This window comes from Numenius arquata, chromosome 7 (assembly GCF_964106895.1).
Source record: "Numenius arquata chromosome 7, bNumArq3.hap1.1, whole genome shotgun sequence".
Taxonomy (NCBI): Eukaryota; Metazoa; Chordata; class Aves; order Charadriiformes; family Scolopacidae; genus Numenius; species Numenius arquata.
The window spans coordinates 63,302,716-63,323,387 of record NC_133582.1 but is presented as its reverse complement, the minus strand read 5'-3'; the positions used below and the strand labels follow the sequence as shown (position 1 = coordinate 63,323,387).

General features: G+C 37.0%; 1 protein-coding gene across 1 annotated transcript in view; it reads left to right on the top strand.

Annotated features, from left to right (window-relative positions):
• Positions 1 to 20,672, top strand: part of AKAP9 (A-kinase anchoring protein 9) — a 115,445-nt gene that overhangs the window by 37,134 nt on the left and 57,639 nt on the right. The window contains exons 4-14 of the mRNA XM_074151013.1: positions 3,586 to 3,639; positions 4,054 to 4,224; positions 6,727 to 6,882; positions 7,817 to 8,014; positions 8,778 to 11,225; positions 11,715 to 11,928; positions 12,732 to 12,811; positions 14,690 to 14,828; positions 15,263 to 15,384; positions 19,452 to 19,557; positions 19,985 to 20,183. Of these exons, the coding sequence (XP_074007114.1) occupies positions 3,586 to 3,639; positions 4,054 to 4,224; positions 6,727 to 6,882; positions 7,817 to 8,014; positions 8,778 to 11,225; positions 11,715 to 11,928; positions 12,732 to 12,811; positions 14,690 to 14,828; positions 15,263 to 15,384; positions 19,452 to 19,557; positions 19,985 to 20,183 (3,887 nt within the window). The remainder of the gene's footprint in view (positions 1 to 3,585; positions 3,640 to 4,053; positions 4,225 to 6,726; positions 6,883 to 7,816; positions 8,015 to 8,777; positions 11,226 to 11,714; positions 11,929 to 12,731; positions 12,812 to 14,689; positions 14,829 to 15,262; positions 15,385 to 19,451; positions 19,558 to 19,984; positions 20,184 to 20,672) is intronic.

Sequence of the window (20,672 nt, the reverse complement as noted above, 5' to 3'; positions counted from 1 at the left end):
AAAGACTGTTTGATCTGATTATTTTTTTCTCTTATTGACTCTCTTCCCAACTTGCAAAGTATACCTCTGACAAGATGGTTAATATCAAGTCTATAAAGTTAGTGGGTTTTTTTTTTTTAAAACGTTAATGAAATTTTATACCTCAACCTTAACTACTACATAAAGAAACCTTCTGTTGTGTGCTGTTAATATATAGAAAAATATATTAAGACATGATATTTTAAAAAGACATCAATTGTTATCCTTCAGAAGTTATTAAACTTACTTATGTTATATGATTGTAATTATTTTCATCACAAACTGAAAATGTTTTTGTTTATGGAGTATAAAAAAAAAACCCCACAACTGAAATTCATTTTCCCAAGTTGCCCTAATTTCTAATTTTAGCTTAGTTTCGTATAATCAGTTGTGACATAACTAGAAAATTGAGGAGAAGTTAAGAACATTGACAAGCAGTGTTGGAGGTCTAAGTATTGATTTTTGTGAAGGAATCAGATGTCCAAAATGTAAAAGAAAAGGGGGGGCGGGGGGCGAGAGAGGGAGGGAATGAAAACATGAGGTAAAATTGTTAATTCATTCTAGGTACTAATACCTAAGTTTCTACTGCCAAATCAAAGCATGTTTTTAATCGCAAGTCTGCTTGCCAGTCTCTAATAGGTTATATTATTTTCATGTATTAAGGTATTTTCTACAATTTTCAGTGATCAAACAGTATGTATTGATTTATGCTGAGCACAAGTTTGCTATTTTTAAAGGGAGATCTCTGTATTATTGGCATTAATGTTATAATAGTTACAGATTAAGAAACATTAAGAGGGGTACAGTGATTTCATAAATTTAATCCTGACCTCTGGTGGCAATTGTCATGAATTGCTGCCTTAAATCAGTGGTAGAAGTTGGTTTTCCTTGTGTTTCTCTGGAAGAAGATTCCTTTCATTTTTCTTAAGCTTATGTATTTACTGATGAAATATATATTATATCTTTATTTTTAGCCAATAGACTACAAATTATATTTTACTTTATATTAGTAAATACTATTTCTGTGAATTATTTTGAAAATGCAAGCAAGGAAGAAAAATCAGACAGAATGTCCTTTTAGGGGCTTCCATAACCTTCATATCAAGGTTCCATAACCTTTTTTTCCTGTCTTTTGTTCACCAAAGCAGTTGCTCCTGAGTAGCAGGAGCAGTGTTATAAAATTTAATTTTTTTCTTACTTCATAGTTATTTGTTTATGCAGTTACATCCGGAGCTCTTGTTACTCCTTCCTGCCGTTATCTTTAAAATGCCATGCGGTTTGATTGTTTCTTTAAATGTTTAATTATTTGCTGGGGTGTGTAACTAAGCACATAATAAGGCTTTAAGGCATAAGGACATTTCAGCGTTAAAGGTTAACTGCAAAGCTTTAAAAGAAGAAATTACAAGAGTCTACAACAATAGTATTTATGAGCTTGCAGAAGATCCCTGAACGGAAAAACCACTGTGGCCATGAGACAAAACACAGAAGTCCAGTAGGCCTTGCGTGGACATCTTCTAACACTGAAGTTGATATCTGGGCTACAGTCTTCATATATTGCAGATGAGTGAAATTAACATATTTTGAAGCTAATAACTCAACCCCAACTGTCCGTCTGCTCTGACACAGCAGAATCTTTGTCACGCCAGAGGCTGCCCCGCTGCTCGCATGGCTCCCGTTAGCACCCTAATCTTCTAATCCCTAGATTACAGAGCAGTCTGGTGTCTTGTCGTGTTTCGACTTGTACTTTATCAGAAAGCATAAGGCTTTTGTAAGGAGAAGGCATCAGATGAGGAAGAGTATGGACTATTACCATGTTGTAGTGATTCACCTCTGTGAGGTCTTAGAGCTAGGCCGAGGTGAAGAGATGGGTGAGATAAGGCAGGATTCCCCAAATTCCAGACGCTTGCTTTGAATGTGTGTAGCAAAAACTCCTTTATAAGTAAAAGGTCTTTTGTAGAAATTTCAGCTGCTAAGGAGTCTGGAACATCTAACGAGATAAGGCTTTTGTGTCTTTCCTAATAGCTCTTGTTATAAAGCGTCTAAACGTCTTTGATTGTGGCACACAGAAGTCATTCACAGGAAGAGAAGCGTGTCCACTGTGCTGGATTACAGGAATAATACACTACATCTTTATCAATTAAGCCTAAATAAAATGAGAGTTAAAAATGGAAAAGAAGTATTTGATAATAGAGTTTCTATTAAACTACTAGTGTTACTAATCTGGGACACGTGCCAAAATCTGAATAAAGCTGTTGGTGGCAGGTGCTGTGTAGGCACTTGTATGTTTGAGTATAGAGCGAACATCTGGCAGTACACAACCGATGTGCAGTGCCTCTATTAATTGCCTGGACTGTTGTTTGCTGCAGTTTTCTTTATTCTTTCTAAAATAAGGGAGTAATCTCTCTGTGGTGCCTTCCTTTTTACTGAGGAAGTCAGGAATTGAAAAGGCACTGTGTCAGCTCTGCAAATTCTTGTCTAATGCAGGTGTATCCAGCCTCTTAATACAAGCTCCGTGACTATATTGATCCCATTTATAACAGTGTACTTCTATGTCGAGTGACATTGATTTCCTCAGGCATGATAGTCCTTTGTAGATAAGCCCTGATCTAGGCTATGGCAGATGCCTGAGCAGTATAGCTTCTTTTTTTGATGTAAACATAGTATTTGGGTCTGAAATGTTATGATGCCTTTACATCTTGAGTACCATTATTTTTGTTTCAGACTCCGATGTAATAAACAGCTCGGAGGGGAGATACAGCAGTTCTTGGTTTCTCCTTTTAAAACATTGGAACATTGTTCTGCTGTTTTAAAAGCCTGCCTGTCTGTTATGGTTACTCACAAGTACAGAGCATCTTCTTTTTATTTGGTTTTTTTTTTTTTTTTTTTTTTTTTGTAACCTGTAACTGCTACTTTGGTTTGTGCCTGCCTTTTGGAGATTTGTCATTATTGGTTTGCACAGACTGTAGAACCAAAATTCTCATAGAAGCTGAAAGGGGTTGCAGTGTTAGGTGAGTGAAAGAGCATTTTTTTCAAATGTCTTACGTTAAATGTATAATTTCTGCTCTTTTTTAATCTTAAGAAATTCATTCAAATTTAGAATGAGAGTTACTGCCTTTCATCCACTATCAAGAGATTAGTGATTTTCAGAAATAGTAGATCTTGGGGCGTATGGATATGTTTTAGAAAGCATAACTATGTTTGGTAATATATAGAAATGTTAAATATATAATTTAAGATGCAACCATACCGCATTATTTAAAGTATAAAGCTTTGCATTGACCTTTAGATCTGAATTCCTTTGTTTTCTCTAGATATTTAAATTCATAATATGGTTTGTGTTTTTAGACCGTAGTATCTATTTCAGCAATTTTGGGTGTTTACCTGTTACCTATGCTTACTGCAATGCAATTTACTATGCAAAAAGCTATTTTATATTTCAAATGAAATAATTTTTTATAGCATAAAAATTCCCCTGGGTCTGCAGGAACTGTCACCTATGATTCAAGTGAAAATAGAAATCAGGCTTTATTTCAAATAATAACGTATTTAGAAATTGTCTTTATACAGGTAAATGGTTGCAGTTTTGTGACAAGAACAGCTATACCTGCAGACTTAATCAGGGTACAGTATTGCAGATTGAATCGTAATACTAATGGTGAATACTAAAAGCCTCGAACAGTTTGTTTTGAACAAAAACTGTGCTGCTGACTAATACTTTATTTTGCATGCTGTCCTCTGCATCTGCATTGTTTGTTACATATTAATATAGTGTATCATTAAACTTGAAATGCAAAACAATTTACTACTTCTATTATGGCTAAGATTATAAAGCAGAACTTGCAGAAACACTTTATGTCAGTGCTTTTGAGGTGTGAATTGTACTAACAAAGGAGGTTACCATGGCAATAAGATCTTCAATGCTGTATTGTATGTTAATGTACTAAAGTGGCGTTTGATACAGAATTTTATACTGGAGTTTACTTACTGTGATAAAGCATAAAAAAATGGCATGTTAAGGAACTTGGATTGATTTAGGAAGAAGAATTTGGAGTTGGAGAGATTTGTTCTGAGCATGGAATGCAGCACTCTCACACGCAGCTAGAGGTGATGGAGAATGAATTGGCTGGGAAACAGCAAGAGATTGAAGAGCTAAACAGAGAGCTAGAAGAAATGAGGGCAGCATATGGTACAGAAGGATTGCAACAGGTATAATTACCTTATGTTGCTTTCTACTTGCTACTCAGTTACATGCGAAAATGCAGAGCATCACCTGAAAGACCTCACACCTAATGGCAGCTGTTCAGAGTGCAATCAGTGTGTGTTATAGAATTGCACATAATTTCTTTCAATCACATACCATGTGCTCTGTTTCTTTGAATGGCATTTCCATTGTGTGTGTGTTTTCTCCGTATTTTGTGACTAAAATTCCAGTCTTCTTCACAGTGACTTTCTACAGATCAGGAATAGAAAAACTATTTTCTTCAAGAATTAGCTTCTCTAGTTGTGCAAAGATTGCATTTCTTGAATACCTTCCTGTTCCTCCAAGACGAAAAAAACCTCATGTTTTATTTCCTAAGGAATGGTATAACTGACTTGATCCTTGAACCAAAAAAGTATTTGTATGTCAGACTTCACAGTCTGAAACACAAGGCAACTGTTGCAAAATGTTTTAACAAACATCTAGTAATTTGGGATTATAGGGAATTATTTATTACTTCAGAAATACCACTGGAATTTAAAGTTAGATTTTAAAGTAAAGACTATGAAATACTTATCCTTCCAGTTTAAACGAGTGGTGCTACACACTGAAGTCAGTGCTTTGTCATGCTTCATGTCTTCTCTCTTTCTCTTTTAATTTGGATTCGGGTCATGTCGTTGTGTTTTTCTTTTTTTTACAAAGTACTACAAAATACCAAAATTGTTCTAGTATTCGGTGATTTTCACCTTCATTATTATTGCACAATTATAATTTTTTCTGCTTTTCATTTGTATTTTATCTGTGAAGATGGATGTCATGTTTTCCACTATTCTAGAGTGATCTTTCAGTGGTTGCCCTGCAGGAGGTGGTTTATCATTCCTTTGGCTGTTGATGAATCTCTGGTGTTGCGTTTTAAGTCAAACTTAACTTCTAATAACTGTATCTTGTATCTATTGTGCAAAACATAATAGTTGTAATTATAACATACTAAGTTTCTCACAATTGTGACTACTGTTAGTTTTTCCTGAAAAAGATGAAAGTGAAAATAATTGCATTTTTTAAATGGCTATGATTACTGTTTTTAAAGTAAATTAAAATATATCAAAACAAAACAGGCTGCGGTACAATAATGTTTTTATAGTTGCAGCATATTTTTGTATGATAGTGGTACAGTACATAATATGCCAGTTGAGAAATGCAGATGGTTTATTTTTCAGAAGAAAGAAAAGAATTGTAAAAGGGGAGTGCAGAAGATAATGTTACGTGCTTTAGTTCTGCCGGTTTGTTAAATGAAAGGATTGAATAAAATAAATTGAAAATTATCATATAACAATGTGTGGATCAGAACAGATAAATTTAGTTACTGAATTTCATTGAACAGATACAAAAGGAAAGATATGACACACTTAAGTGCCTGATCTGCTCCTAATTTTCTCTATTATAACAAAAATCTAGTATTTCCACTAGATCCGTGCTTTTAAAGTAGGAGTCCAATGCAGTGTTCTGAAAAGAACTTCGAATGAATTTCCTCAAATTCTTAGCATAGTTTGTCTTGCTTAAGGGACTTCTGGTTTTTATGTCCCATTGAGTAATGTCCCTATCCTCTTAATCAGTAAGCTTTATCTGGAAGTATTGTAGTTTTACTTCAAGACTCGGCATATAACCTGGAGAAGCTTCTTTTTGGGCACATTGTAAACAAAACACTTACAGAAGGAGACTGTAATACATAGAGGGGAAGGTGCTACTAGCCTTCAATGAGTTCAAATTGACAAAGTGACTTTAAAGTGAGCAACATATCTATTTATATAATTACACATGAAAATAGTCCCAGTTAACATAGAATTTCTGGCTGCCTGAGTGTAATCCTACAAAAGATAAAACACTTGCAAAGGATTTTTTTCTGTACTTTTATCATCTCATCATCATTATAAATTACAAAATATTCATTTGTTAATTACACTATCGGTTTTGCGGCTTGAGCTGTTTTTCTCATGTAGTTATGAATAATTTCTCTAGATTCACGATGTATGGTATCTATTATATGCTTTCAGTATGATGAATGCAATTTATTGCACTTTAAGTAAGAGATGATATAAGTTGCATTTATTGTGAGAAAAGTGTGTGGACATGAGTAGTTGTACAAAATTGCTGAAACACTATAAATAGATACCCTGGCTTCCTTTACGATGGTTTGTTTATGTGGCCATTCTTTTTAGTTTACAAGCAGTTTATATATTTAACTAACTAACCTTCTTAAAGGTTCAGATTTTGTTCATTGGTAAATATATTTTATAAAGAGGTCATATATTGTTAAATGAGGGGAAAAAAAATCTATTTCTGAAGTATTTACAAATAGAATTTGTGAAACCATAAACACTCCAGTAGATGTGTGACATCTTTTAAATGGAGAAGTTAGGGATGACGTATTCCTACTTAACTAAAATAAGCCAATGTTTTTGTTTGTCTGTGGCTTTGATGTGCACTAATAGTTTAAGTTTTATCTTTCATAGCTGCAAGAATTTGAAGCTGCTATCAAAAAAAGAGATGACATTATCACTCAGCTCACTACTAACCTACAGCAGGCACGGAAAGAAAAGGATGAAACTATGAGGGAGTTCTTAGAGCTTACTGAACAAAGTCAAAAACTGCAAATCCAATTTCAGCATGTGAGTTACAGCACTACCAATATTTATTTGTGTTTAAAAATTGGTGTCACATCAAATGCAGAAACACAGAATTTTTTGTGTGTTTTTGAAGAATTGGTTTCAGTATAGATCAGCAGTCACTTTACTGGTTCTACAGTTATCATTATAGTACCTGCTTTATTGTACTAATTCACTATAAAATAAAGACTAGTCTGTTTTCTTCCCTAGTATGTGGTGATAGCTTCTGATAACTACTGCATGATGGCGGTTATCTTAGGGAAAAACACTTGTGTAATTAGTTCTCAGGGCTTTGTGCTGAAATCCAACCTGTTCCCTTTGAAATCGGAACAGTCAGCCATCAAATTTAATGGGCCACCATTTCATGCTGCAGTCCTCTTTGTATTTTTGGGTAAAACTTGCTGCTTGCAGTGTTATTAGAAGGTAATTTAAATAACGAAGTTAAGTTTCAGAGAAGCATTCGATGTAAAAAGCACTGGTGACTGAGTTGCCATGGACACTGTCAATCTGCGTGGGTACAGTTTACAGTGTTGCAGTTGAATATTGTAGTATTTTTTGCCCTCTTTAAGTACTTTATATATATTTTTTTTTTTGAGCTTCAGGTGAATTAGGTTCTGAAGACTGAGTTTTTATTATTAGAAATATGATTGTGGGGACAGTAATTGCAACTTTAGAATTTTATTACTTAGAAATGTTTCTGAGACACTGATGTCCTGTGCTTGCTCACCATAAAACAATTTAATATTAAATATTTTTTATTGGTTGGCCGTCCCAAAAGAATAAGGATATTTCAGTTCCTTCTAAAAGAACTTATAAAATTTTGCTATAGTCTTTGGACTTGTGATGTGGAAGAAGAAAGTAGAGATCACTTTCTGTAGTGCAAGCGGTTTCTGAAAAACTTGATATTTTTTAGGTTTTATTTTTTTTAACATTCAAGTTGCAGGCAAGTGAAGCCCTAAGGAACACCAGCCATAGTTGCACAGCTGCTGATTTATTGCAAGCCAAGCAACAGATACTTTCACATCAGCAACAGCTGGAAGAACAAGAATGTCTGCTGAAGAATTATCAAAGAAAGAATGAAGAATTAGAAGTGCAGATTGCGCGTCTTCAAGACAAACTCACAACATATGAAATGGTATGTTTCTTGCTAGAAAGATCTCTCTTTTTTTTTTTTTTTTTTAGCATTTTATAGTTCCTTTGAAACTTAAATACCAAAGCACAGGTTATGAGTGTGTTGCATATAACGCATACAAAGATTTTAAGTTTTTAAGACTGCTTCTGTTACCTAACACATGATATATGTATAATTTAAAACTGAAATTTTTATGTCTGTATTATGCATCATGTTTCAAAAAACTGCAGAAATATTTATGACAAATTATGAAACTATACTGTATATTAGAATGCCTTCATTAAGCGACACTATTTTGTTAGGAAAAAAATATTAAAATAACCCGCTTGAACAATCTTTTCTGTCTTAAGGCAAGAATGAATTCTTTTCTTCATGTGCTTTTTTTTTATTATCCTTCATGGTAAACATCTTAAAAGTACCTAAAAAAATGAGATGTCATTAAAAGTGACAAGAGACAAAGTTTTCAGTAGACTACACCAAATAGATTTTTTTTTTTTTTTGAAGTATCGGAGCACAGCTGGAAAAAATGAAAGTGATTTTTTTTTTTTTTTTTTTTTGTCGGGAGGGGGAGAGGGATTGTCACTTATTCCAAATCTACAGATTGCCTCCAAATGAAGTCAACAAATAATTTATATTTAGTTTTTATAAGTATTCGCTAGCCGTCTAAAGAAAGGCATTGTGTTTAAATATTTAAGTCTATGAAAGTTCTTATATGTTCAGATAATGAACTAAAAATAAGAACATGGGTTTCCTCTTTTTTTTAAAGGAAAAACACAAAAATGAGGGAGAAGATTTGAGTAAACTGCAAGAAAAAGCAGCATTAGTTGAAGAGCTGGAAGCAAAACTTGAAGAAGAAGAAAAAAAGTCATTTCAGCTTAAGGAAAAATTATCGGATGTCAGTAAATTACTTGAAGAATTGAAAGAACAGATTTCACTAAAGAACCAGGAGATAAGTAATATGAAAGTTGAACTTACCACCTACAAACAGAAAGAAAGACAATGTTCTGATGAAATAAAACAATTAATGGGAACTGTGGAAGAATTGCAGAAACGATGTTATAAAGACAGCCAGTCTGAAGCTGACATTGTGCAAAGAATGGAATTAGAAACACAAAGGAGACTGGCACAACTTCAGGCTGAATTAGATGAAATGCATGGCCAGCAGATTGTACAAATGAAGCAAGAATTAATTAAGCAACATGCAATGGAAATGGAACAGCGTTTTTTGCAACAAAATGTAGGATTGGAGAAAACTTCAAGTCTGTGTTTGAATGAGAATGTTAATAAAGATCAAATGCATTTAATGAATATTAAAATTAATGAATTGAATATGAAATTGCAAGATGCTGATAATGAAAGGGAAAAAATAAAGCAAGAATTGTCACAAGAAATGGAAGTAATTTCAGCAGAGAAGTCTCTTCAACAAGCCAAAATTGAAGATCTTTTACAAGAACTAAATTTTTCAAGAGAGCAAGTTCAAAGAGCCAAACAAGCTATAGTGGATATGGAATGTAGATTAAATGAAGCTGAAAAATACCAGTTTGTGATTGAAGATTTAAAAATTCAGCTGATTTCTGCCTCTGAATTTAGGAAAGAATTGGAATTAAAACATGAGGCAGAAGTCACGAATTACAAAATAAAACTTGAAATGCTAGAAAGGGAGAAGGATGCAGTTTTGGACAGGATGGCAGAATCGCAAGAAGCAGAATTGGAGAGACTGAGAACAAAGCTTCTGTTTAGTCATGAAGAGGAACTTTCCAGACTTAAAGAAAACTTAGAAAAAGAGCACATGGTGAACATGGAAAGCCTTAAAGATAACTTGAATATGCACCATAAACAGCAGTTAGATGAGGTACAAAATGCAATGAGCCAAAAGATAGACGCCATGCAATATGAAAAGGATGACTTAATCACAAAGCAAAATCAGTTGATACTAGAGATTTCAAACCTAAAAGATTTGCAGCGGTCCATTGTAAATTCGAAATCTGAAGAAATGACACTTCAAATCCATGATCTGCAGAAGGAGATTGAAGTGCTTAGACAAGAGGAAAAAGAAAAAGGTACCCTTGAACAAGAAATTGAAGAGCTGCAGCTTAAAACTGAGTTGATGCAGGAACAGATGAGAGAGAGAGAAGATAGTCTTAAAAAAAAATGTTCAGAACTTGAAGCACAAAATAACCTTCTTAAGGGGAAAAACAAAACTCTGGAAGAAAAATTAAAAAGCATGTTAGTAAACTCTGAAGAAAATGTAATTTTGAACAGCAGTGTTCGCTCTAAGTCTCAAACTTTGGACTTGCAAAAAAGAATAGAAAAGCTGATTACTGAAAATGAGCAACTTAAAAACCAAAACAGTCAACTCCAAGAGGATACTGAAAGGCAGAAGAGTGCCTTTGCATTCACTGAGGAAAAGCTTGAAGCTAGTTATAGAGAGCTGCAGAAAGAATGTGCAGCTCTTCTGAAGGCAAAAACTGAGTTAGAAGAGAACAAAAATAAGCAGGAAGGTGAATATAAAAGCAAACTCAAAGCTTTGAATGAAGAATTTCACCACTTGCAAAGCAATAGACCAGTTCTATTTAAAACTAAAACTTCTGATTTTGAAGGGAGTAAAGAAACCAAGGTGTCCAGGGCAAACGTAGTTGAGACTGGAGAAGTTGTTGAGAAAGATGCGATGGAACTTATGGAAAAGCTTGAGGTTACCCAGCGTGAGAAACTAGAATTATCCCTGAGACTTTGTGATCTCTCTGAACAGTTGAAGTCAAAGCATAGTGAAATTTGTCATTTAAATGAAAAAGTTAAATCCTTAAAAGATGAGAAAGAACAAGTTCTAGCAAAATGTAAAGAACTAGAAGTTATCATTAGCCATGCTCAGAGAGGAAATAGTAGTAGTAATGACCCTAAGATAAAATGCTCTAAAGGAAAAGCTCTAAAGACTGCTGCTGCAGCATCTCAAAGTAGAAATAAAATCCCTGGTCCAAGGAATATAGTTGATGAAGGAATAAATGTAAGAGGAAATCTAGGTTCGGGTAAAGATATCAGTCATGAGGTAACAAAAAGAAAGGAAGTTCAACGAATTTTGAAACCAGAACAACAGTCTCTTGTCGAACATTTGCATGGGATGACAGACAGACTGGCAGATGAAACATCGTTAGTAGCCATTACACAGAGTGAAAATAATAATCTTCAGCAGCAAGTGGATGCCTTAAAATCAGAACAGGTACGTTACATAAAGCAGTACAGAAAATAATTTACCTATAAAAATTTGTAGGAGCTTGGACTTGGAAATTTGCATCGTATTTTTCCTATTAGCTGCTTTGAAGTCCAGGTGCGTGGTCATGTGTGTGGGGCAGTGTGACGATGGTTGAAAGTGGTTACATTCATGACCAGAATGATAACCACAGTCAATGTGTATGAGGATGCTATTTTTCAGTGAAAGAAAATTAGTTGGGTTTTAATTGCTGCAAAATGGGAATTGAAGCATATTAAGTCTGTTGATTGTAGTTTGATTCTTATTTTAAGTTGAAGAAGTGTCATACTATTGTGTTACAATTTAGTTTTCCAAACTCTGTATATTTAAATTTACCAAATACATACCCTATATGCAGCGTTCCATTCAACATGTTATTAATTTAAGAAATTCACAAAGATGGGACTTTTTTGTCTTCTTGTTTCTCACTCTTTGTAAAATGTTTCTTTTTATTCAAAGACTGATTTACAGCTACAGATGGAAGCACAGCGCATTTGCCTATCCCTGGTTTATTCAGCTCATGTAGACCAGGTTCGTGAGTACCTGAAAGCAGAAAAAGAGAGCGCACTTTGCAGTCTTAAAGAGGAGCTTGGACGTAGTCATCTACAAGAGATGAATGATCTTAAAAAAATGCATCAGCTGGAGCTCCAGACCTTGAAAATTCAACAAGCAGGTAACTTGAACAGAATTATGGGAGTGAATATCTTGATATGAAAACCAGTGTCTTTAAAAGAAAACAAGCACAAGAGTTTGTACATGTAGCTGTCCAATAAATTGTTTTTATAGAATATTTTGAAGTGGTTTTGTACCAAATAATTTAGCCATTACAAGCAGCCTACTGCTCAGGGTACTTAAAAACCACAGAAACAGTAATAATAATATAAAAAACCAGAAGGAAGTATTACAACTCATTTTTTGCTATTTCTATTAGATCAATTAATTTTAAAGAACTATATAATAGATTCACCTATAAGGTTGTTTTCCTTACTGAAATAATAAGCAAATGCATCAGCAAAGTATTTTGGGGCTTGCTTCATTCTCTGTTCTTTGAATTCCTTCGTTGGCTCCCTGCCCAAAAGTAAGTTTCTTTGCTATTACTTCTTTGCTGCTTTTTGCCTCAGTGAGCTTTTATGTTATTGTGCCAGTTTTCTCTCCTTACTTTTTCTGCCATATCATGATTTTCCCTTCTGTAATTTCTTGGCATATGTTCTTTGCCCTCCAGTATGTTTCTGTGAAGTTTAATCTTTCTAGAGCTCACTAACACACAAAGCCATTTCTTATCACTTACCTTCTTGAATGTGCAGTTCTAGTGTAATAATCGAATCTGTCTGTGTGATGGAACAAGAAACAGGGGAACAAAAACCTATGTCTTTCTAAGACCTGAGGAGGCAGTCTCACCAAGGCAGGAAATTACGCTTTTGAAAACTTGTTGTGCATCTAGTGTTCAAAAATAATATGAATAATTTGTTTTCATAGATGATGAAGTCAAATCTACACAAAGACTTATAGAAAAGCTGAATGAGGCTGTAACTGAGGAATGTTCTAGGCTTGCTCAGGTAAGACTTAAAGAAGAGTCTTTTTTAAAATGGAAATTTTGAAAATGAAAAATTGTGTGTACAGTGAGTCATCATATTTTTCTACTTAATTTTTAACAGATTTTATTTGTAGCTTTTCTCTTTGCATTGATCTCAAAGTAGACTGCTATACTTCATCTTCCAAAATAACATTGCAAGGGGTTTTGTATTTTTTTTCCTAAACTCTTTTATGTCTTTGTCCAGACAATTCTTCGGTCTTACACCTAGTCTTGTTTTCCTATGTAATGTTTGTCTTCTATCTACTAATAGAAGATTTGGAAGCATTTTTTTCCTTTCTGTATGTCTCTGGCTTTAAGTTGTTGATTTAACAGTGGTCTGATATCATACACATTTTGACACATAACTCTCATATCTGCAATAAGATTGTAATTTCTTTCTTATCTGCAGCATATCTTTCAAAGACTTAAAAGTGTCTAAGAATCTACCAAAACTGCTGTCTATACTGTTTTCAGTAGCTGGATATTATAGTCAAAAATTGAAGCTTATTTTTGGTTTGTATTCTGGTATCAGCCACCAATAATATTATTTTGCCATATATTTTTTTTGTAGACTACTAGTAATCAATGGCCCTTACAGATACTTCCTGACCAGCCATCAAGTTACTTATGAAATGTATTTCTTAATGAATTGAACTACTTTCATCATTCATTATAAACCATGGTTTTCCAATCTTAAATACTTCAAATGGTTGGGTTTGGTGGTGGGTTTTTTTTCTGTCTGCTGGACTTCTTTCAACAACTTTTCGGGAAAGTGGATAGCAGAACTTCTATACTTCAGAACCAACGTAGGAGAGATTAAGCAGGACTCCGTGATAGCTCACGGAAAGTAGCAGCTGAATGAAAGTCTTTAGCATTAGTTCACAGAATCACAGAATATTTTTGGTTGGATGGGACATTTGAGATCATAGAGTCCAACCAACAAAAAAAAAAAAAAAAAAGAAACCACACCCGAAAAATCCCAGAACACCAACACCAAAACCAAACCAAAACAAACAGTTGTTTCAGAGCTGGGAATTTCACTGAATTTCACTGAATTTTTAGAGTTGGAAGGGACCATAAAGATCATCTAGTCCAACTCCCCTGCTGAAGCACAATACTGCCTATCTGCCTAAAAGCTATTCAGAGCTTTTAGGGACATTATGATTTTACTTTTGTAAGTTGAATTTGGTGTAAAGAAAAAATCTTTAAATAAAGAATGACACTGTGTGCTCTGAGCAGGCCGTTTCTTTTCAAGTATCATTTATCTTCAGAAATCATATGGATAAATATCATATGGATAAATCTTCTGTTTGCCTACTCATTGCAAATATGGCAGTTATTCCACTAGCCGCGTAGCACCAACAAACACGAGGCATTCTTTTTATGATTTACTTGAGTTTTTGTATGCCATCCCCTTCTATTTGTTCAATGCTTAAGAACAAGTACTTAATCTCTAAAAAGATACAAATTTCTGCCATAGGGAATCCTTCTTCCAACTAAAATTGCAGTTTATGAGAATGAGATATTTACAATGTAAATTTGCTTTCAACATTAGTAAAGGAGGCCTTTTTCTGTGAGATTTTAATACTTGGCAGTTCCAGATTAAATAGTGATTCCAAATTGCATGTATTTATGTTGTAGCTGAAAGTCTTTCCATACCTGTTTCTTTTATCAGGAGTTTTAAAGATTTTGTAGGTTCTTATCACTCAACAGAACCATCTGTGCTATCATTTTCACAGAGGATAATACTCACAAAATACTACTTTCCTGCTACCATTTTTCTTGTTTTCTTTGTGAATTGTGATTGATAAATTTATAAAAAAATCTTCACTTTTTTTGCTTTGTTTCATTTCTTGTGCAGGTTTTGTGTGACAATCAGAATGAACATTCTTCAGCTGCTGTAGAAGTTGATGATTCAGAACAGGATATGTTCCATAGACCTGCTGCTGTGCCAGAAAAACTGAGTGTAGAATTACCAATACACAGAGCTCAAGCTCAAGGTAACGGCATTTTACTATCATGCTGGTTAAAAAAAACCCACTGATTTCAAGTATTTCAGAGTGGCAATTACACCATTTGTTGTTCAGGTGCTAAGTAATGTGCCTAAATAGCTGCTTTATAGATTTCCTCTCTATTCTGAACCACTTTTATTTTTTCTTATAAATATTTTTTGTGCTATTTTAATTATAGTGGAAATTGGTGAAAAAAAAGTGTTGTGGTTTGGTGTTTTTTTTTCCCCTCCTCTTTTTGTAGAGGAAGCTAGCAGCTTAACCAAAAAACATATGTATGCATCCAAAATTTGGAAGGGACCTCAATTGTTTCAATAATTATGTAATGTTTATCAGATAATGCTTCAGTGAAGAACTTGTGAACAATTCACTGTGTTAAAATTTCTGGTTAAATGTTTGATTTCTTTTTTTTTTTTTTTTTTAAGTCCCTGGTTATCTGTGTAATTTAGCTGTGCAAGAACGTATGGATGCACTTCTACACAAGATAATGGAAGAATACAGTAGGCTGAAAGCACTTCAGACACAGCTGATGAAGGATTGTAAACAGGTAAATTTTTTTTTAACATATGAGTATATAGCATTTAGATTTTGAATGTTGCATGAATTCCCTCTGGATGAGTGAAGAGTGTGTTTGAAATTGTGTTTATGTATCCTGGTTGAGTGGCAGAGCAAGGCAATGATTTGATACAACTGAGAAAGATGCTGCCCACATCACAGAATTGTGGGATGGGTGAGGTTAGGAGTTCTCCAGAGTTCATCTAATTCAATCCCTTGCACAAAGCAGGGTCAGCTAGAGAAGGTTGCCCAGCACTATGTCCCGCCAAATTTTTAATACCTCCAAGGATGGAGACCCCGCTTCAGGTTACGCATTCCCAGCTCTCTCAGCCTCTCCTTGTAAGACAAATGCTCCAAGCCCCCCATCTCCTTTGTGAACCTCTGCTGAATTCCTGGCAGTATGTCCGTTTCTCTTTTATACTCTGAGTGCAGCACTGGACCCAGCACTCCGGATGTGTCTCACTGCTGCTGTGTAGGGAGGAAGGATCCCTCGACCTGACAGCAAACACTCTTCCTAATGCAGCCCAAGAGGTCGTTGGACTTTTGTCATAGCAGCACATTGCTGGTTCCTGTTCAGCTTGGTGTCCACCAAGGCCCTCAAGCTCCTTTTCTGCAAAGCTGCTTTCCAGCTGGTCAGTCCTCTGCGTGTACTGGTGCACAGGGCTGTTCCTCTTTAGGCTGCAGGACCCGGCATTTACCTTGGTTGAACTTAATGAGGCTCCTCTCAGCCCAATTCTCTGGCCTGTTGAGGTCTCCTGAAACAGCAGTGCAACCATCTGGTGTATCAAACACTCCTCCCAGTTTTGTACAGTCTGCAAACCTGCTGACGGTGCACTCCTATCCCATCATCCAGGACATTAATGAAAAGGTTAAACAGTATTGGCTCCGGTGTTGGCCCATTAGGCACACCACCAGTTATTGACTTCCAACTGAACTTTGTGCCACCGATCACAACCTTTTGAGCCCAGCAGTTCAGCCAGTTTTCAGCCCATCTCACCATCCTCATTCTTCATCAGTTTGTCTAAGGGCGTGTAATGGGAGGTGGCGTCAAACGGTTGGTCAGGTGTGATTTCACAGAATTGCAGGGGTTGGAAGGGGCCTTCGGAGATCATCTAGTCCAACTGCCCTGCCAAAGCAGGTTCACCTAGAGCAGACTGGAGAGGAATGCATCCAGGCAGGTTTTTAATATCTCCAGAGAAGGAGTCTCCACACCCTCTGGGCAGCCTGTTCCAGGGCTCTGCCACGCTCACATTAAAGAAGTTTTTCCTCAGGTTGAAACAGAACTTCCTGTGTTCCAGCTTGTATCTGTTGCCCCTTGTCCTGTCACCAGGCACCACTGGGAAGAGCTTGACCCCATCCTCTTGACACCTGCCCTTTAGATATTTGTAAGCATTGATGAGATCCCCTCTCAGTCTTCTCCAGGCTAAACAGACACAGGTCTCTCAGCCTTTCCTCGTCAGAGAGGTGCTCCACTCCCTTGACCATCTTTGTACCCCTCTGCTGGACTCTCTCCCGTAGTTCCCTGTCCTTCTTGAACTGGGAGGCCCCAGAACTGGACAGAGTACTCCATTTCCGCTTCATAAATCCATACTGACTACTCCCAAATGGAGTATGTTCTCGGCTTCATATGTTTGGAAATGGTTTCCAGGATTATTTTCTCCTGACCTTCCCAGAGATCAAAGTGAGATTGTCTTGCCTTCTTGAAGGTAGGAGTGCTTTTATCTAGTCCTCAGAAACCAGCCTCAATCACTGTGACCTTTGAAAGATAATTGAGAATGGCCTTGCAATAACATAGACCAGGTCCTGCAGCATTCCTTGGTGTTATCCCATCAGGCAATAGCAAATTCTTCATGTCCAGTTTGTTCCCTGACCTGATCCTCCTCCACCAAGGTTGTCTTCCTTGCTCCAAGCTTTTACACTCATCTGGGGGCCTGGGATGCTAAAGCCAAATTTTATCTAACCACCTGCCCAAGTTCTAACCACATTGCCCAAGTCACGGAAGGCAAAAACAAGGGCTCTGCAAATGAAGAACTGCCCACAGTAGGAGAAGATCAGGTTTGAGACCTATTAAGGAACCTGAAGGTGCATAAGTCCATGGGACCTGATGGAATCCACCCACGGGTCCTGAGGGAGCTGGGGGACAAAGTTGCTAAGCCGCTTTCCATCATATTTGAGAAATGGTGGCAATCTGGCGAAGTTCCCACTGACTGGAAAAAGGGGAACATAACCCCAATATTCAAAAAAGGAAAACCCAGGGAACTATAGGCCAGTCAGCCTCACCTCTGTGCCTGGCAAGATCATGGAGCAGATCCTCCTGGAATCTCTGCTAAGGCACATGGAAAATAAGGAGGTGATTGGAGACAGCCAGCATGGCTTCACCAAGGGCAAATTGTGCCTGACAAATTTGGTGGCCTTTTACAATACTGCCACAGTCTTGGTGGACAAGGGCAGAGCAACGGACATCATCTACCTGGACTTATGCAAAGCATTTGACACTGTCCCGCACGAGATCCTGGTCTCAAAATTGGAAAGTCATGGGTTCGATGGATGGACCACTCGGTGGATAAGGAACTGGCTGAATGTCCGCACTCAAAAGGGTTGTGGTCAATGGTTCAATGTCCAACTGGCGGCCAGTGACGAGTGGAGTTCCTCAGGGGTCGGTACTGGGACCAGTGCTGTTCAACATCTTTGTTGGAGACATGGACAGTGGGATAGAGTGCACCCTCAGCAAGTTTGCTGACGACACCAAGCTCGGTGGCGCAGTCGACACACTGGAGGGAAGGGATGCCATCCAGAGGGACCTGGACAGTCTTGAGAGATGGGCTCGTGCAAATCACATGAAGTTCAACCAGGCCAAGTGCAGGGTCCCGCACCTGGGACGTGGCAATCCCAGGCACAAACACAGGTTGGGCGGAGAATGGCTAGAGAGCAGCCCTGAGGAGAAGGACTTGGGGGTGTTGGTGGATGAGAAGCTCAACATGAGCCGGCAGTGCGCACTGGCAGTCCAGAAAGCCAACCGCATCCTGGGCTGCATCAAGAGAAGTGTGGCCAGCAGGTTGCGGGAGGTGATTCTACCCCTCTACTCTGCACTCGCGAGACCCCACCTGGAATACGGTGTCCAGCTTTGGAGTCCTCAACACAGGAGGGACATGGACCTGTTGGAACGGGTCCAGCGGAGGGCCACGAAAACGATTGGAGGGACGGAGCACCTCCCCTGTGAAGACAGGCTGAGAGAGCTGGGGTTGTTCAGCCTGGAGAAGAGAAGGCTCTGGGGAGACCTCATAGCAGCCTTCCAATATCTGAAGGGAGCCTACGGGAGAGCCGGAGAGGGACTCTCTGTCGGGAAATGTAGCGACAGGACAAGGGGTAACGGTTTTAAATCGGAAGAGGGGAGATTCAGACTAGACATTAGGAGGAAATTCTTTACCGTGAGGGTGGTGAGGCACTGGAACAGGTTGCCCGGGGAAGCTGTGGATGCCCCATCCCTGGAAGTGTTTTAAGGCCAGGCTGGACGGGGCTTTGAGCAACCTGGTCTAGTGGAGGCGTCCCTGCCCAAGGCAGGGGGGTTGGAACTGGATGATCTTGAAGGTCCCTTCCAACTCTAACCATTCTATGATTCTGTCAGTAAATTTGGAGTTAGGTACTTCCGTGTATTAAATAGAGAACACAAACCAATCATGTCTAGAGATGATGACAGGTCATGTGTATTGATGGATATACACGTACAAAAAAAAAAATTATATTTGAAACTGCATATTGGGCCTGAGGAGACTATTAATGTCTTCTTCTCCTTCTTGGAGAGGAGGTATAGTGCTCCTGGAGTTAGAGGAATTATGACTTAACAGTTTATATGCAGAGAGAGGAGTTTGAGGTTTACAGTGGACATTTTGCACAGGCTGGTCAACTAGCTGTTCATGTGTAATTGGTCATTTGGGCTGTAAAACGAAACACATCGTTATGCTGTCTTCAGCATTGGCCACCAACCTTTCTTACATGTTTATAATTACAGTTAATATTTTTGCATTTGATGTCATTTGTATTTACTGGATTATTTTTTAGGTCAAAGAGCCGTGGCTGTCTTCTTTAGAAAGGAGGAAAGAAGAGGAACCTAGCCATCTGGAAACAAGAAAGGAATGTCTCCAGACCCCTTCACAGGGTCTAATGGGTAAAAAGATGCATATGCTGTTTTTATTGTATGTATGTTCAGAGATACAGAGAAGGCAATGACTTTAAATTTTAAGTGTTTCATAGCTTACTACAACTTGATGTAAGTAAGAGATTTTTGCAGATTTTGCTGTATAATACTCTTGATTTTTTTTAAATCTCTAAAATATTTTGGGATATATTCTGTGAAGGTTTTAGTTTAGTCTTTTTCAGTTTTCTACAGTTAAAGTTCCGTTACCCATATCGAATATCGTTTTGCAAAATGGAAGATTAAGTTATAATTATTTGTTACAGAAAAGTAATTGATATATCAGAAGAAATTTTTGATTATAGTAATTATTCCGTCCATCACTGCTAGTAACTTTGGAGAGAGTTGATTTATACTAATGTAATTTATTTCCTGCCCCCTTCCAATGCCCTACCTGTAGATCCTACAATTCAAGAATACTGTTTGAAGGAGATAAGGAACCTTAAAACACAACTTGAAGAACAGCATGCTCAAGAACTGGAACACCTCAGGTCCTATTTCCAACAGCAGCTGAAAGAAAGTGAAGAGAGATACACTATAGAGATTGTCCATTTGCAGGATAAGCTTCAGAGTGCTGCGGTACCCTCTGACCGCACGAGGTATTTATCTGTTCTTTAATGTTTATAACTTTGCACTGTGTACAGAACGAAGTGCTTCAAATAATCATTCATGTAAAGCTCCATTTTATTTCAAAATTTGAGAAATTCTTTATAAACACATTACTCTTATGTTGTTTTGTTCCATCAAGAGTTAAGAGTGTTATGAAGAGATGAGATAAACATTGCAAGCTAAAGAGGGCAACATTTAGAATATATTGCGGTTTTATAGTTCATTGAGGAAGATTTGATAATTGGAATAATGCATAACTGTCATTTCATACATATGTGCTTTTTTGGTGTAATTTCAAAACTTCCAACTCACAGGCACTTTTTAATCCTCAAATTGCATACGGAAGGAAGATAATTTCATATACTTGACAATAATTCAGTGGCATGGGAAGATGTGTGTTCTGAAGAAAATATTTGCAGTTACTGGTCTTTATATATAATATATATGTATATTTTAATAGATGAAACATCGGTTATATT